Source organism: Episyrphus balteatus, chromosome 2, assembly GCF_945859705.1.
Source record: "Episyrphus balteatus chromosome 2, idEpiBalt1.1, whole genome shotgun sequence".
NCBI classification, from domain to species: Eukaryota; Metazoa; Arthropoda; class Insecta; order Diptera; family Syrphidae; genus Episyrphus; species Episyrphus balteatus.
Window position 1 is genome coordinate 66,465,431 of NC_079135.1, and position 18,723 is coordinate 66,484,153.

At 31.5% G+C, this 18,723-nt stretch overlaps 1 protein-coding gene across 2 annotated transcripts; it reads left to right on the forward strand.

Moving 5' to 3' along the window:
• The first annotated feature begins 3,353 nt into the window (after positions 1-3,353).
• On the forward strand, positions 3,354-16,582 carry LOC129910784 (small G protein signaling modulator 2-like). 2 transcript variants are annotated; one of them, XM_055988326.1, is made up of 13 exons: positions 3,354-3,613; positions 8,620-9,007; positions 9,061-9,280; positions 9,345-9,566; positions 11,497-11,986; positions 12,047-12,343; positions 12,399-12,558; positions 12,732-13,228; positions 13,304-13,629; positions 13,925-14,049; positions 14,342-14,521; positions 16,115-16,392; positions 16,478-16,582. In XM_055988326.1, exons 1-13 carry the CDS (start codon positions 3,589-3,591, stop codon positions 16,564-16,566), a joined length of 3,297 nt encoding a protein of 1,098 aa, XP_055844301.1. In that variant the 5' UTR covers positions 3,354-3,588; the 3' UTR covers positions 16,567-16,582. The 2 variants fall into 2 exon arrangements, with proteins under 2 accessions (XP_055844301.1, XP_055844300.1); XM_055988325.1 differs by having other exon boundaries at positions 12,732-13,629.
• Positions 16,583-18,723: the final 2,141 nt, after the last annotated feature.

Consider the following 18,723-nt stretch of genomic DNA (forward strand, 5'->3'; position numbering starts at 1 on the left):
TCGAAAACGGCTCTAACGATTTTGATTAAACTTTGCAGACTTAATAATTCAAACAATTGCAATAAAACAATAGTAGTCATATAATGCTAACTCCAGATAGACTTTTGTCTCGATAAAAACATTATTGCCAAGGATCAATAAATCGTTGTGTTATCCATAATTTATATAGAAATATCAAGACAGACGTTTTGGTATTAACTCAATGTGGCCAAAATATGCCCGTGCGCAACCAATGTGTTTATGGCGTTGGTGTTAATGGTCTTGAAATGTAGCTTAATAATGTACAAAATTATTTTGGTTTTTCAAAAAATTTGTTCATTTTCAGTGCAAAATTTTCAACACAAAAAAAGCAGAGAAAACGAGGTTTGAAAATCACTCTCAAAGAAAAAATAAATACAAAATAGTTCGACATGGTTGTATTAAAGTGTTAATATTCCGAGATCTGAACGATGTACTTTTCAAAAAAAAAAGGTCTTTAAAGAATTGTGATAAGATTACTGAACCAATATAAACATTAAATTACCAATGTTTGTCGAATAATTAGGAAAAAATTCAAAAAAGTTTCCACGTTTGATTAAAAAAAAATCGAAAAAAATTCAATATAGCTACCTTCAAGCTCTTATAACATGAGAACGCCGGAACTAATTTTAATGTTTATGGCCTTAAAATGTAGCTCAGATTATACAAATGCTTTTTTTTTTTTTAATTTTTTTGATACGAAATGTATAAATACATGAAATATACGAAATGTACAAATCATACGAAGCATGCGAAAGTAACGAAAGTAAAGAAACATACGAAACATGCGAAATATACGAAAAATACGAAACATACGAAAGTAATGAGTAACGATATTATTGATGCGGGTACTAGTATCAAAAGTAACGTATACATGCGGGTACTCATTTTGTCGTTACTTTTATAGCCCTAATGCTGATAAAAATATGTAGTACCTACTCAAAATAACAGATTTTGATTACATAACATAATTTCAGCCGGATATTTTGGCCAACTAAGTAAATTTATTTCAGATATTTGATGCGGAAATGGAGAAGATAAATATAAAATATAATCCAAAAAGGATTTCATTCCTGTTAAAAAAAAACAGGAAATTCGCTTTTTACTTATCTAAAAAAAAAATTACTTCGCATTTGCATGTTTTTATCTTCTTTGTCCACTTCCTCTTATTTCTGAATTACGTACAATTCTGTTAATTAAACCCAGTCGTTAGTTGAACCTGGAATAATTTTACTTTCGAGCAACACTTCAATTCAAACCACTGAGCCACAGTTGACTGAATGAAGGTGAAAAGAAGGAATGATATTCAACTCTACACCATTTATTTGTGACAGATACAAGTGTAATCTAGATTTTGATACTTATTTATAAGATTTATCTTGAAGTACAAGTGTTGATATTTATCTACAGAAATAAATACAATACAAACAAACTCAAATAATTTCCTTTTAAATCTATCATGTTTCATGTCAAATCAAAACTAAAACATCTTGTTAACATTGTACCTATGCACCTCACGCTTTCAAAATTTTAATTTGTATGAAAACTCAATGAAAAATAATAGCAAGCTCTTTTAGTTTGTCATGAAAATTAAATATTCCACGGTAAATATAATTAAATCTTTTTTTATTTTTGGTTCTCACACTATATGTATGACATCTATATGCAGTTCAAAAAAATGCATACAGTTTCTATGTGGTGCAATGGTACAATTTGAAAAGTGTTCTTTATCTTTAAAAAAACACCCTTTAACCCGAAATATTTTGATGGACATTTTTTATTATTTTTTTCTATGGTATATTATATACGTCCATCAAAAATTTTATCAGTCTACCACTTTTTTTTAAAAAACAATTGGTAATGTTCTGATTCTTTTTCTTTAAGTAAAAGACTATTCATAAAGAGCCCAATAAATTTTTACATGATGGTCGAGACATTTTGCAGCAGCAAAGCGAATGCAACACAAAAAAACTCTTATATCTACCCTTCCGGATGAAATATAAGATGGCCCAATATCTCAAAATAACTCTTATATTGAATACTACTAACGATATAAATTTCATGCTTTTATAATAAAATAAGCCGAATCACTATTAAAAATTATTTAATAGAATATTTTTTACGAATTTTTAAATATATATTATAAATATATGAGAGTCACGCTGTGTGGGTAAAAATTACTTTTTATAAAATATTTGTTTTCATCAATTGCAAACAAAAAACATGTTAAAAAATCTTGTCCGATATTTAATGGATAAGCTGAATGAATGTCGAAAAATAAATTGGAATTGAAAATTCACTTGTTCAAAGATGATTTTTTTATGTATGTTGCTTCAAAATATTAAACCACAAAAACAAACCTTTTTTCCACTTTGATTTAAAAATGTCTAGCGGAAAAGCAGTACGTTTCCATCGATACCTTACTTGTAAAATTAGGATAACTAACTTAGAAGCTATGATGGAACAGATGAACATTCATACATACATAATCACATATTAGTACATAACTCTCCTCTGTGGTTTTCTAACTTATGTCTTACTAAAAGTAATTTTTCAATGGCAAAATGAAATTTTCTTTAGATCGATGAATAAAACGTCTTTCCAGTGACCCCCTAACTATAGAAAATTCTCGGAAGTATAATTCAAATACATATCTCTTCAATTGGTCCAATTTACTTTTTCTTTCCTAGCTCTACGTCTTGTGATGCCTTATTCAGACACGTAGCATCAATATGTATGTCCTTAATTTCAACGCTTCAATTTTTATGAATAGTGCTTAAGCCTTGTTTATAATAAAAACTTACTATTATTTTTACTTACCAAAATTACACATATTTCCCTATTGATTTTTAAAAGTTAAATAACGTCAATCTGATTTAATTGAGAGATTATTTTTATAATACAACGTGTGTGAATAAAAATTCATAAGATAGAAAACCTTAATCCATAAAGTTGTATCAATTTATCAATCAAATCAAGTAAATGTTTATGAATTATCCTCATCCCAAATAGCACTTAATTATACAATTCAAGTTTGTGGTATTAGCCACCACCAAACCAAAAAAAAAAAAACAAAATCTCAACATCCGTCGCGTCGCCATCACATCGTCAAGGATGCTTACTTAAAAATTCAGTTAACGTTTATCGGCCCGCATTCAATTATTTATTATATCAGGTACAAATCTCTATTGTGAATCGACCAGAATGGCCCACATATTTTTCACCCCCTGGAGAAACCAGCCAGTTGTTACCTACCAATCTACCACTATATAGCAGAAAGATACCGACCGATTGAGCTAGTATTTTCTTGTTTCATCAGTATTCTAAAATTTCTTCCCGAGTTAGGACGTGTGCGTGTAGTAGAAAAAAAAAAGTTAAAGCTATTTTTTTTCTTGTCCCAAAACTGTGTTGAAAAAAATTATTTTCTTCTTAAGATAATGGACCAGTTTTTAGTTTAAGATTTTCCAAAATATACAAAGGTTATCAAAACAGTGCTAGGTGAAGAAATTTAACTTCAACAGCAAGAAAATTATCAATTAACTTTAAGTGAAAAAATACATTTCTGTGAATATGGTTCAAACATGCGGCAGTGGGGGTGAGTACCCACCTATTTATCGAATAGATCAAGGGGCAGTTGGAGGGGTTAGTGAAAGTAGGAGCGCATATTACTTTTACTCTTCTCACCTACTTGGAAACATTCAACAGGAGAAAGTGGATATGGCTGAATTGGAACTTTAACATAAACCATTACAAAATTACCTCTACGCAATTTGATTATAGGGCATCTTGTAATCTAATGTTTTTTTTTTTAATTTTTTTTCCATTTATTCTTCGAAGCCAACTGTTACAACTCTCTACAGATACACTAATTTGATAAGATACTTCTTTGAAATATTTCTGGGAGCTTCGTAATTTGCTATGTTGAACAAAATCTTCTCAAGATAAATATAAAGTTTCCAAATTTGAAAAATCGATTATGTACTGCAACACCACCCTACCCCATTTTGAAAATTCCATGGAACTACCAAATTTTATGTTGGCTCAGGCACAAACAATGACGTATCATAGCACAAACAAGTGGTTGATATCAGGGCTGTCGTTTAAGTTTAAAAGGGAAGAATGAGTGCCATTATATTGTTTTTCAAATTTATCTACTATATGGCCAACTTTCTTAAAAATATTCTCATATAAGGGGAATATTTTTAAGAAAGTTGGCCTAGGTTTGCATAGATTTATTTATACCACAGGTGTTTTAAAATTTTCATAAAATACTTTTTTTACATTTTGCATCAAAAAACAGATTTCAAATTGTTTTTAAGGAAAATGTGCAATAGCTATGAAATTTTTAAAGTGCTTATGTACTCATCCAATTATTGTAGAAAATTATAAAAATAAAGAAATTGATAAAATTCATTCATTCGTGGTTGTAGTGAACGAAAACATAAGATGATAAAATTTAACTGAACGAAAAAAAGCCAATATTTTATGAACTGGTTGCGATAGAACTTCTTTCTATCTGGTTTTAGAACAGTCTTAAGTGTAGCTATGCTATCAGCAAGCCGTTTTAGGGTTGTCCATTCTCTATCGGCACCCTGTATATATTCAGACCTATTCTAAACAAAAATTCCCAGAGAAATGATTTCGGGAGGAGGGCCCCAATCGGAAAAATGGTGAAATTTTTCATTTTTTTTTGCTTTCCCTATATTCTTAACCATCGAAGGACGAAGTTCAAGCTAAAAAAATAATGAAATTTCAAGAACATTTCAGTTGGGAGTTCTTTTTTCAGAATAGGCCTGATTATGACGATTACAACTCAACTTCAACTCTTTGAATCGTTATACCTAAGAAACGATGGGTCTTAGGAAAAAAAGTGTCATGACACTTTTTATATATAATAATCGGGTCTACAATAATTGTAGACCCGATTATTATATATAAAAAGTGTAGCTTGTAGTCGCACACGGTCCAGTCTTTTCCGATTTTTCTAACGGTTCCATGATTTTGAAGAACGTTGTAATATTCTTCAGGAGAAACGATGACTTCTTTCTTCCTGTATTCCTTTTCCACTCTTCCAAACACACGATCTGGTGGCATGTAGCTGTGACCTCTTATTGGAAAATAGTGGGTTATATTTTGGAATATTTTGCTTTTTTCCAGAAAAGAGCATAGTGCAATCATTAAAATCGTGTTTTTATTTTGAGAAGCACAAGAGTCAGAAAAAAGACGTAGTTTTTTTGGCTTTGGTCCAGATTGAGTCTTCCGGCTTCCTTCAAGCTTTTTTAAGTAGTCCACAACGATGGAAGCTACTTTGTTTGCTCCCCTTGGGCCATCCGTCTCCAGCCAAGTATAAAACGTTACGTTGTCTTTATCTTGGCTTTCCATGTGGTTGACGATTCCCATGTTGTAAAGCTAAACTAAACAACCCATATAATAATAATAATTGCTTTTCAACCACAGGCAAACTTTGTGGAGTTTTGCCAAAACCAGCCATTTTGTTGAGTTTTGCAAAAACCTCCAGTAATTTTGTTGAGTTTTAAGAAAACGCTCGATTTTAAATATTTTTTTAAATTAAAACTGTTAACTTTTTTAAAAATTTTATTTTGTCATCTTGTGCGCCTGGTCGTGCCAAAAATTTCGATACCAATAACTCATTTTCGCAAAAAATGCGTTTGTTGAGTTTTGAAAAAACGCTCCTCAATTCTTGCATGGAAAATTTTTTGATAAGACTTACCATTTTGGTGAAAATCGTGAAAAACCAGTTTTTGTGACCTTTGACCCCAAGTAAATTTTTTTCCAGGTCTCGGATTGATGAGGACTTTTTAGATTTAATTTATGATGGTGTTTCCAACAATCCTACCAAATTTCAGCTTGCTGGGAGTTAATGTAACCTCGGATGTCTAAATTGACAGGACTATTATTTAAAAAATATGTATGTTTTGAATGTTTTTTTCTTGATTTGATTAAATTTTTTTTAAACACCGATTTTTATTTGAGCTAGCTTAGGCCCAATTTATTCACACTCCATTAAATTTAAAGTCTCCATTAAAAACGGGAAATTTTAAAATTTGTATGTGATTTGACAGATTTTTTATTTTTAATGGGGCCTTTAAATATAATGGAGAGTGAATAAATTGGACCTTAGATAGTTTGTAGTTGTTTGAATGCATTGTGTTGTTCAAAATTAACGATTTTGTAATTTATCTAAGGAATCAAGAAGAAAATTTATTCACACTCCATCAAAACCCCTATTTAAAAAGGAAAAATTCAAGTTTTTAAATTTTTAATGGGAACTTTAAATACAATGAAGAGTGAATAATTTGGTTCTTATAGTGCGACACGTTCGATTTTTTGTAACGTCACATAATCTGCCAAAAAAAACGAGAGTTTTGCTCCATAATTTATGGTTTATTGACAATCAACTATCGCGCTAGCCGATTTCACCCTAGGAGACGAGCAAGTAGCTTTTAACGATTCTTCATTTGTCAAATTGCCATAAATGGTTTAGAAGTTATGATGGGACATATGTTTGGGAGGTAAAACATCTGTCATGGGTATTTTTTGCAATCGGGGATTCAAGGGCAACAGGATGAGACTAATTTCAAGTGGTTACCCCAAAACCTAGCGTTCATGCAAAAAGAATGCGTTTACTGGCTGGTCTGTCAGGTGTACGCATTTAAGTGTCAATTAGAGTTTCAGTCTCTAATTTACAATGGATTCTTTAAAATCTCTTGAAATGTCAAGAAACCTTAAAAATGTTTCGAGTTTATTTGGTAAGATAATATTTTCATGGTTATTTGTCCAATAAATATATTATTTATCTCTTTGTTTTACGCGCAACCATGAGGAATAAATTAAGTTTTTCGTTTTGATTAAGTATTTCCATTACCAATTTACCTAACAGAAGCAACAGCCCTGATGTCTGCTTGTGATGCGTGAGGATGATAAGCTATAGCACTCTCAAATATTTTATCGATTTTTTTTTATATTATTTTGTGTCACGACCCACGAATTCAAGAGCGGTCGTTTGTTGATTTAGGGGTTGTTGTTTTTTTTTTCTTTTCAATTTTGCGAAATAAGTTTTGTTTATTTTCAATGTCATAGACTCTGTTTGGTAAGAATAATTGTAGGAGGATGCATGGGGGGGTTGTTATCATATGGGTTATAATATCAGTAGTATTTTCTTGAAACCATACTATAATAATGTGGGTGGTGCAAAATAAAAAAAACAGCTGGTGGATGTAGATTCCTCTTTCCAATTAAAATTAAATTCTCCTCATTTGAGTTTAATCTGATTTGTTCTTTATAATATTATGTCTCTATCGAGATGGAAATGGCGCCATTTGAACGAGGACGAGCTTTAATGTTGTCTTGTTGTTTTTTTGCTAAGGATCGTTAGTAAACAGTTGGGGACTATTTAGTGGATTTCATTTTCATCACTTCTTATAGCTTGTTGTAGTGGTGTGTGAATTGAAGTTAATTGTGTTGGTTGATGCACTTGAAAGATGGATACATTGGGTAGAGAGGAGATGGTTTTGTTAAGAGGGGGTATAGCACCCGCATTTATATGATGTCGTTTATTGGGTACCTATTTTACTTTATTCTACTTTCAGCTGGATATAAGGATTTTGGTTGAATGAAAGCTGGTTGTTACTTTAATGGATTTCTCAGCTAAAGTACATATTAGCTAAAAGACTAAAAAAAAAACTCATTATATGGTTATTTTTTTTTTTCAAGATGAGAATATTTTTTTTTCATTTTCTTGAGATGTTACAAGATTTCGAAGAATATTCAATTAAAAGGAAGTCTAAGAGTTTGGGTATTAAGTTCATTTTGCGAAAAAATAATTTTAAATTGTAAATAATTTAATAATATATAAAATGTAAGTACTATATGGTTGGTTTTCAATAAACTCTTTTGAATTATAATTAATTTTTTTTTTGTTTTTTTTTTAATTTGGCCCGAATACAAAAACCTAAAGTGGCAAAATCTTAACCCCATTCTACGTACACTAGCATAAACTGCTTTGACGAGAAGGTGGTCTCCGCTTTCTCTGCCCCAAGTCCATTAGCTTTGACTAATGACTACTTTGTTTGATTTAAGGCTATCCATAACAATCTGGGTCCCACTTTGGTCAGGTGATTGGAGCTTTAGATTGTGATATATATGTAGGTTGCCTTCTTTTGGCTGTTTGTACATAGGTGAAATGTTGGACTTCTTCAGCATTTAGCAACTCGTTGAAATGTATGGTACTATGGTACCAACCTCTCTATATTTCGAACCTTCGGTTAGAATTTCGCATTTGATTGCTGGTAAAAAATCTCTGTTAATTCTCGACTTCATATTATCCTAGCCAAGTTTTCTTCTTTCCAAGCAATCGATGTTCTTCCTTTCTTCTGTCTTGTAAAGTTCTAGTTTTTATTTTTCGACCCATTATCAAATCTGAACGCTGGCATCGCGGAAATTAAAACATTTCTTCAAGTACTTCTCTGAAAAGGCTTTCACATTCAGATTTTACTATGTGTTGATGACAACACCTTTGTGTTACTGAACTAATCTTGAAAGAAATATTTCTCACAAATTACTTTGTTTATAATTTTTCAGAAGTCGATTTCAAAGAACGCCTAATATGCTCTGTAAAACGAGAAGTAAAGCAGCTAATGGAAGAGGCAGTAACGAAGAAGTTTATCAATGAAGACAGTAATGCAGTGACAGCACTTTGTTCTGCTGTGGAGGCTTGTCTCAGTCAAGGCCTTCGACGACGAGCATTGGGATTATTCAAGACATCTTCCACAACAGCACTTTTGCATAAAATCGCAAAAAATTGTCCTGAAGCTGACGTGATAAGCAAAAAAGTTCAGGAAACAGAGAACATCGACAAGAGATCAGCAAGTACCAGCACAGATAGTATTCACAAAGCACCATTGCTTAAAAAAGGTAGCAGCAGTTCTGTTTCGGCCCCTAATCCTCCGGCAAATGTACCAGTTGTAAGGTATGTATAGTAAAAATGGTTATGATTTATTCTATTGACATTTTTCTTCATAGATATCTCTGGATACGACTGGCTTTATTCGAAAAAAAGTTGGCAAAAATTATTGAGTATTTAGCAGCAAACGCAAACAACTATTATGATAAAGATTCATTGGTCGCAGATCCAGATTGTGGATCTATTTTAAGCTCTTTGTTGGTTGGACCTTGCGCTTTGGACTTTACACGAGCTAAGACAGCTGATCATTTTTGGACAGATCCACATGCTGATGAATTAGTAAACTAAAATTTGTAGTTAAAAAGAAATAATACTTTAATCAGTGTTCTTTTCATTAATACAGGTTCAGAGACACAGAATTAGTACTGGAACAAGACAACCATCAACTGTTCAAAGACCTATTATAAATTTTAAACGAAGTCTTCATGCTAACTCTGAAGATTCAACTTCATCTTCTTTCAAATCAAGTGGTTCAGTAAGTGTGGCGAAGGATTACGTTGAGTCACTGCATCAGAATGCCAGGGCAACACTTTTATATGGAAAGAATAATGTTATGGTTCTGCCGGTATGTTTTAAAAATATTTGAGGCTTTATGCGTCAAAGATCGAATTACTAATTAAAAAATATATATTACATTGGCCTAAAAGGGAACTTCTGGGTAAGCTGTTTAAAGTATTGGCTTCACGAATATTTTCGACCTCGAGTTTAAAATGCCACATTGTCACAATTGGAGCTAATTGGTCTCAAGACCAAATTGTTTCGAAAATATTGTTCTTCAAAAATAGAAAGCAAAAGCTCTTACATTAGGAATAATAATAAGGGGTTTGTTGGGAGGCTTTATACTTACCTACATATAAGATATAACTATATACATTAAGCTTTTCTCTAAACTTAAAACTGCTACAAACGACGAAAATTATTCGAATTTATCAGAATTATGAGAGTTCCGACCCAAGATTTTATTTTCGAAATATATCAAAAACCTGACCCGATTTTTTAAAACTGTTGCCACACAGTTTTCAGCACACTCAAGAAAATTAGAATCAATGTGTCTCCGCTCTGCTACAAAAAAAAATTTTCATAAAACTATCACAGTGGAATTAAAGTTCTTAACAGAGTCTATTTTTTCGAATAATGAGCAAAAAACATATCAATTCTATGCTTTGTTGCTATTTTTTTTTTGCAATAGTAAATACGATTTATTTGTTTTACATATGCACTGAAAAAAAAAAAACAGTATAATTTTAACATTTTATAAATATCAAATTCAATATTTTATAAATCTAACAAAAGATATTTAAGTATCAAAAGTTTGAAATTATTTTTGACATTGTAATATCAATTTATCATATCAACTTTTCATCTGTTTCTCATTCCAATTTATTCCAAAATATAAGTAAAATGTATGAATTAGAGCCCCCGCACACTACAAACTTTCTATCGGCCGATAGTTTAGTCGGGTTGGGCTCCTAGTGTGCGAACAGGCAGCCGACTAAACAGTCGGTCGCTAGGAAATATTTTAGTTTGAAGGCAATTGTGTAGCAAAACAAACTTTTGTTTCGATCAAACAAACTTTTTGATCGGCCGATACTTAATCGTTGTAGTGTGCGCACTCTCATACATTTTCATTCTGATTGAGAGACCGACTAAACTGTCGGCCGATAGAAAGTTTGTAGTGTGCGGGGGCTCTTATACTGAGAAAATTTGATAGGTAATAAGATTTTACTTCACATAGTTTGGGAAGAAAATAATAAAGCAATTGAAGGGTTCAGGGGAAAAACAGCACAAGTCCATTCCAACTCATATCGAGAAAAACGCATTTTAAAATTTTTTCTCCATACAACTTATTACAAAGCACACAATTTATTTATTTTTTCAGCAAGGCTTAAATTTATTTTATAAAAGATTATAGTAGAGGTAAAATAGGCTTTTCAAAAAATAAAAACCAAGGATCAAAAGAATCTTTAAAAAAAAAAAATTGGATGGAAGAGTGTTCTTTCGCGGAATAAAGCTTTAACAGATAGTTCAGTCAATGAAAAGTTCTCAAAAAATTTCTTTTGCGACAAGTAATTCTCGAGATATTGAGACCTACACGTTTTTCAAAATGACCGACGGCCCCAAAAAACAAACTAATATGCGAAGTGAAATTTATACTCCTAACAAATCCTTCTTCAATGCTGCATCCAAACTTAGCTGCCGTCACAACTTTTTTCAGATTAGTCACCATTGATTAAACTATCTGTTAACCCCTCTTTAATGCTGTATCCAAATTCTGTTGACTTCCCTAATTTTTTCATACATATATCCTGCGTTTGACTCCTCATTGACTGAACTAAGAGCAGTCGACAGCTTCCTTATCGAAACAAAATTGAAAGAGATTTTAAGGGAGATTTTCATTTTTTAACACCCAAACATCTTAATTCAAAAAAATAAGGATCCTTCCAAAGTGAAAATCATTTTCAATAAACCTTTTCATAAATTGTATTTATTTATAGAAAGATGTAAAAGAATCAATGCCTGGATATCTAAGTCTCCATCAGCATGTCCAAACATTGATCATAAAATGGACTCCCAATCAATTGATGAATGGTCATAATGAAGTTGAAGTCAATGATAAAAGTTCCTACTGGGACTATGCTCTAAACATAAATGTAAGCGACATCGTTTACGTTCATTGTCATCAGAGTCGCGGCGAGGATACTGGAGGAACTATAATCCTCGTCGGGCAAGATGGCGTACAACGTCCTCCAATACATTTTCCGGAAGGAGGTCATATGCAGGCTTTTTTGAGTTGCTTGGAAACTGGCCTCTTGCCGCATGGTCAACTTGATCCACCACTATGGTCTCAGAGAGGAATAGGAAAATTGTTAGCTTGGCCTAAATTTGGTCGTAGACGCATTCTCTCATCGCTAATGGAATCCACTGAAGAAACGCCAATTGATTATGTTTTCAGAATTGTTAGCAAGAGCAATCATGAAGATTTTTGTATGTTCCAATATTTATAGGCTAATGAAACGATTAAGTATTTACTTTAACTTCTTTCAGTGGCTGTACATCCAATACTTGAGTTGGGACGAACAAGCCCTCGTCGGGCACAATTAAGTAGCTGTTCGACAAATGGAAGTAGTGATTATTCAAGCAAGAGCATTTCTATAGACCAAGTATCGATAGACTCGCCACTAATACAAGGCAATCAGACTGCCAGCATTGAGCTGGTGTGCTCTACAATGAGACGTCAAATTATATCGCGAGCTTTTTATGGATGGCTGGCATATTGCAGACATTTATCAACTGTGAGAACTCATCTTTCTGGTTTGGTTAATGGAAGAATTACACCGGAATGTAGGTTTAAATTAACGGTTTTGAGATACTGATTTATATTTTGAAAAAATTTTAGTGGGAACTGATGAGAAGGGCTTGACTAAAGAACGTTGGGATGCCTTAAATGTCGATGGGGTGGTGACAAATGAAACAGAAGTTTTTCGCTTGGTCTACTTTGGAGGTGTTGAACCAGAGCTGCGCAAACAAGTTTGGCCATATCTTTTGGGACATTATAGGTAATATTTTGTCTCTCTAATGGTCCTTAGTTTTTTTTTTAAGATGAAAATGGTAAATGTATTTGTTGCATAAAAAAAATATAAAAAAACGTTTCATAATAATTTCCTCAGTTAAATAACAAAAGATCGATTCCACTCGTTTTTAATCATTTATTTTAAAATTTAATTTAAAGTTTTGGAACAGTGCCTGAAGAACGTGAAAAACTGGACGAAGAATGTAAGCACTATTATGAAACAACAATGAGTGAATGGCTTGCTGTCGAAGCCATAGTCCGCCAAAGAGATATGGAAAAAACTGCAAAAGCTGTTGCCAAATTAAGTTCGGGAAGTGGAAGCGTTGATAAGACTCGAGTTGACATAGATGAAGATATAGATAATGAAGTATTTGTGGAGCAAGACATTTCCGACATATCAGATCCCTGTCAGGTGGAACCAAATAGATTGGCTTGTCCAAAGACCAGAAATATGAAAAACAGCACCGATTCGGGGAATGTTGAGGACGTTGAAACTCAAGACGAGATGGTTCATTTTGAAAGTTCAAATAATGACATAAAAACACAGTCGACTGCAACAACATTTAAAAACTCAAACATGCAGAAGGGAACAATTAAGATTGTGTCAATTGAAGAAGATAACTTAAGTGAAAGTACTGCTGAAGGTATTAAGGAAGGTATAGTGTTAAAAAGTGATCCTTGTTCACCATCAACATCTTCATATGAAACTGTTGGCAATGATTTTGTTGAAGGAAATATTTCAGTGCAAGGGACTGACGTTGCAACAGAGATTCCAGAATTCCATAGTGTAGATGATATTAAGGGAGAATTTGCTGATGTTTTTGATGAAGAAAATATAATAGAACCGAAAATTTTAATACCTCCAGCTGCTGTGATTGTGACAGATGCTTCAATTGATATTACAAACATTGAAGCTGAATATAAGAATTCGGAGGATAGAAATGCAGGAGATTTGCCTTCAGTTCTAGAAGAGGTTGGTGTTACATCTATGGATGCTCTACAGGAACCAAAGTCAGTTTGTGTTTCGCCTGCCAGTTCAAATGGAGGAGTTTACAGTGTATGTTAACACAGAGAAAAATACCGCCTAAAATTAAGCGGATTTTTGTATGGTTTTTTGTGGAGATGACTTCCGTCATAAATTAAGCGGAAATCAACTTAATTTAAGATGAAAATCTTCTTATTTTAAATGAAGATTTTCATTTTAAACTAAGTGGTTTTCCGCTTAATTTAAGACGGAAATCATCTTGGCAAAAAAACATGCAGAAATCTGCTTAATTTTAGGTGGTCTTTATCTCCGTATAGTATATTTCTTCTGCGAAATTCAGAAATTTATTTTATATTAAATTTTTTAGTGTGAGTTACTGGAGAATTTCGGACTGAATTTGCATAGAATAGATAAAGATGTTCAAAGATGCGATCGTAACTATTGGTACTTTGCCAATGAAAATTTGGACAAACTGCGGAATGTTATTTCAACGTAAGATAATATTTGATGAGCTGGAATTATTAAGACTAATTTGCAATATTATTATCATTATGAGACGTGAACAATTCAGTCTTTAGTCGTACTGAAGTACTGAAGTTTTTTGAGAGGATATTCTTGGTAGAAAGTGTGAGAAAGAAATTGATTAATTCAGCTTTAAGTTCAAATTTAGAATCAAGAAGTCCACGTCTTGTTGCGATCGATTTAATATTGTGAATTAGTGTATAAAGGCTCTATTAGTTGGGAATATTTGACAAAAACATGCTTTATTCTCGTTTTCTTTTAGCTACGTTTGGGAGCATTTGGAAGTTGGCTATATGCAAGGAATGTGTGATTTAGTAGCACCGCTTTTAGTAATATTTGACGATGAATCTTTGAGTTACAGTTGTTTTTGTAAATTAATGGAAAGAATGATTGAAAATTTTCCTAATGGAGGAGCAATGGATATGCATTTTGCTAACATGAGGTAATAAAATCTATATATTTATGTATTTGAATAAATTTTGAATTTACTTTTGAAAGTTCATAGATCGAGCCCTTCCCGCAAAATTATCGTAAGCGACATGGCGCTTACGATGTTTTTGTTTACAGAAAAATGTTTATATACTTTTGTTTCAAGACTTATAGGAGACAATTTTGATGTGAATGTATTCTTGAACATTTCCTGATTACATTAACATAAAAAAAGTTATATCTTATTCGTTCTCAGTTTTCGAAAAATACAATTGAATGTTGTCCATAACACAAAATCTGATTTGGCGCTTACGATTATCTGCCGGAAGGGGTCGACATATTTGCAAAGATCTTATAATAATCCATTTTTAATTGCGATATATGTAGTTACTATCAAATAAGCTTAGTATTAGAAAAAAGAACCGAACTCGAAATAATAATGTAGACCTGTGCTCCAGAGCAAAAATAGAACAATTTCGTTCAAGAGTTTTTTTCAGAGATACCCAAAAGAGATGAGAAACTTCTGACGTCATACGGGTTTGCCTACAAGCTGCTTTAGACATTTTTGGATAAGTATGCGTGGAAAAATATACATTTTTGGCTAAGTATGCGTGAAAAATCGTACATTTTTGATTAGGTGTGCGTAAAAACACCGTGGCTACACTATGTGTGTTTTTCACATTTATTCACGAATACAAAAGAGATTACAACAACACGAAATAAACAAATGGGTTTTGGGGGGTAAAACGTACGAAAGTTTCCCATCTCCTTTGGGTATCTCTGGTTTTTTTTAGTATATGATTCGTTCTCATAAGAATATGTTTCCACCAAAAATGCTACTAAATCCATTGGTGGGTTTTTTGAGAAAACGGCAACACTGTTCATTTTTCAAAAAATTGAGGATTTTATTTTTTTTTTAAATTTATTACCTTTTTGTTTTGCTTCTTTTAAGTTTTTTTTGCATCAGATTATGTAAAAAACTCTATTTCTACATGAGTTGTTTATACTCCTAGTTGCCACAGGTAGTATGTTATTACTATCAGTAACGGATGTCATTTTATGAACGGAGCTAAGTGCACGACTGTGTGGGATAAAAAAATAAATTTATCAAATTGTTAATGTTAACTATTCGTTGATTTTACGTTAAAATTTTGATCGAAAATACTTTTTTTTAATTTTTTTAACCACCTATTAATTTATAATTTTCTATGAAAAGTGTTTTTGAACAATTTTAAAGTTAGGCTTGTTTTTTTTTTTTACTTTTATGTCAAGCAATCATATTCAATAATAAAAATTATTGAAAATATTCAAAAAACTACATATATTGCCCCTTTGTCCAAAAGCATGAATGTGAATAAGAATAAGTTCTGAAAATTTCATACAAATCGGTCGAACCGTTTACGAGAAACAAGCATTGAGAAAAGTGGGCGTTACTGAGGGATCCGCTCCGGGTTGTGCAAGGGGTTCGAGGTCGCAAATTTGAATTTAAGCTCACTAACTACCCCAGAAACAACCTAAAAAATTTCAGCCTGCCCCGAAAACCGAAGGGATTCATTGCAGTTTTTTTTTAATGAATATCTATAAAAAAACTGATTTCTTTTTTCAGATCTCTCATCCAAATTCTGGACTCAGAAATGTACGACCTCATGGATTCTCATGGAGACTATACCCACTTCTACTTTTGCTACCGTTGGTTCCTATTAGATTTTAAACGAGAGCTCGTTTATGCAGATGTCTTCTCCACATGGGAAGTAATTTGGGCAGCAAAGCACGTTGCAAGTGCACATTTTGTACTTTTCTTGGCATTAGCCTTGCTCGAAACCTATAGGGATATAATTCTATCTAATAGCATGGACTTTACTGATGTAATAAAATTTTTCAATGGTATGTATTGAAAAAAAAACAAAAAATAAACTTTAATTTATTTACATAATATGTATTTTCACATTCCATTTTTGTTTTGTTTTAGAAATGGCTGAACGTCACAATGCACAATCCGTACTTCAATTAGCTAGAAGTTTGGCACTGCAATTGCAAATGATAATTGAAAATAAATAGATCTTCTAATTTTAAACCATCATCTATGTAGTTTAATTCAACAACTATCTACTGTAGTTCAAAGAAAACAAAAAAAAAAGTGTATTTTATAGTAGAATTTAGCAAAAATTAATTTTGAACTAGTTCATATTCATTGATTGAAAACTTTTCAACTTTAATACATATTGTATTTGTAACAATGTCTTCTTGAAATCATCACGCAATTCCAAATCATAAATAATAATGTACCTTCATGGATACACATTATGTAATTAGAAAAACAATTATTAAGAAAATACTTTATATAAACGTTTTACACTATCACGGTTTTCTCTTAATGAAATGTTAAAATTAAAGAGATTTACTTACCTAATTTTGAAATAAACCCTATTCTGCTGATGTATGATTCGATCAAAATGTCTTTTGATTGTTACTATAATAATCGCTTTTGTAATTTTCAATTTCTCATCGCAATTGAGGTGTATTTAATGAGATTAAAAAAATGTTTAGCAGAATAGGTTTTTTATGTAAATGTATTTACGAACCGTTGTGTCGTTTGTCCAATGCATTACTTGTCGAATTTTACTACAATTTTTGTTTTTTTTTTTTTTTATAGGGATCATATTGACCTAAAAAACAAAATACACAAGGTTTAAACAAAAATGTTCATTTTATTTGTTTAGTTTTTAGTGGATTCTAGCGAAAACCTTCTAAATTTGTTGACAAAAACTTTAGTGAGTACCTATTGTTACCTGGGGCAAGTTTTTGCTATATTTGGACAAATCCTGTTTTGTTCATTGGCACAAAGTAACCTGTTAGAAAAATTCACTAGCCTCTTTTCGAGGAATCAATTTTTCATAAAAAAAAATGTGAATATGTAGGTACCTATGTATTTTTTAAAAATTAAAAATATTTTCCAATTTTAAAATAAAGATCAATATTAACTACGGAACAGAGCATTAGGTATGTTATGTTTGTATTTTCTTAAAACAATAAAAAGTAATACCTAAAGCTTTAATAAATATTTTATATGTATCAAGAGACAAATCGCTGGATTTTTCTTAAAACATTCAAGTCTAAAGAGCGCGAAATGTATAATGATCTCCACCCAATTCGATATAAAATCAATAAAATAAATAACTTTTTTCAAAAATGCATTGGACTTATTTCGTTACATTATTTTTACAAAAGAAATCATTCATATGCATGTATACTTCAATAAACTAAAGAATATTTATACCAATTTTGATACTTATTTGCATAAATAAATATTTGTATTTTAAAATTAAAGAAAAAGAAATATCAAAATATTGTATTTAAACTCACTATATATGAAACCGAGGACACATCACTTTACATACGACTTGCTGAAGACTGTATTTCAATAGCAAAACTAGAAAATAGATTTTTAAAATCTTTGGTGGCCAATATTTGTACCTATCTACAATTCTACATATTATGTTTGTTATATTATACATAAAATTTTTAACTTTGTTGAAATTGTTTGTATAACTTAATTTTATTATTATATTTAATATCGATAAATTGAAGAGAAATGAAAAATATATAATTATTTAGACTTTATGTAAAATGTAACATTATTATTAAAGTAAATAAATCAATATAAATATATATATTTTAAACCAGAGAAGAGTTGATTCAAAAAATTATTTTTTTATGAATTAAGAAAATAAAGTGTTATTTAAGTTAAAATCAAATCTAGGGTCCAAATGAGCACAAGGGTTAACTTTATAAACGTCTGTATAATGAGTTATGTCAAAAAGTATTTTGTTTTATTTATTTTAACCTTTTCGATATTAAATACAAACAAATATTATGCAATTGACTACTTTTCACAATTTTAGCGCCGCAAAACCTTTTCTTGACTTTCCTCAAAACACAAAACTTTATCAGTACCTACTAATGAGGTTGGCATCCCGAAACGCAATTTTTTTTTTTTTCAAACATATCCCAAGCTTTTTTTCGTTTGCCTACCCTTAGTTCTGAAATTATAATAAAATAATTTTTTTTTTCACCTCAAAAATCACAAAAAAATATTTTTTTTTGAAGGTTTTGAATGAACAACAACAACTTGTGTGTGTTACCACCAAGTTCATAGGCTGGAGATGATCGGGTTGGTCCCCGTGAAATAGCTATAACTCCAGCCTATGAACTTGG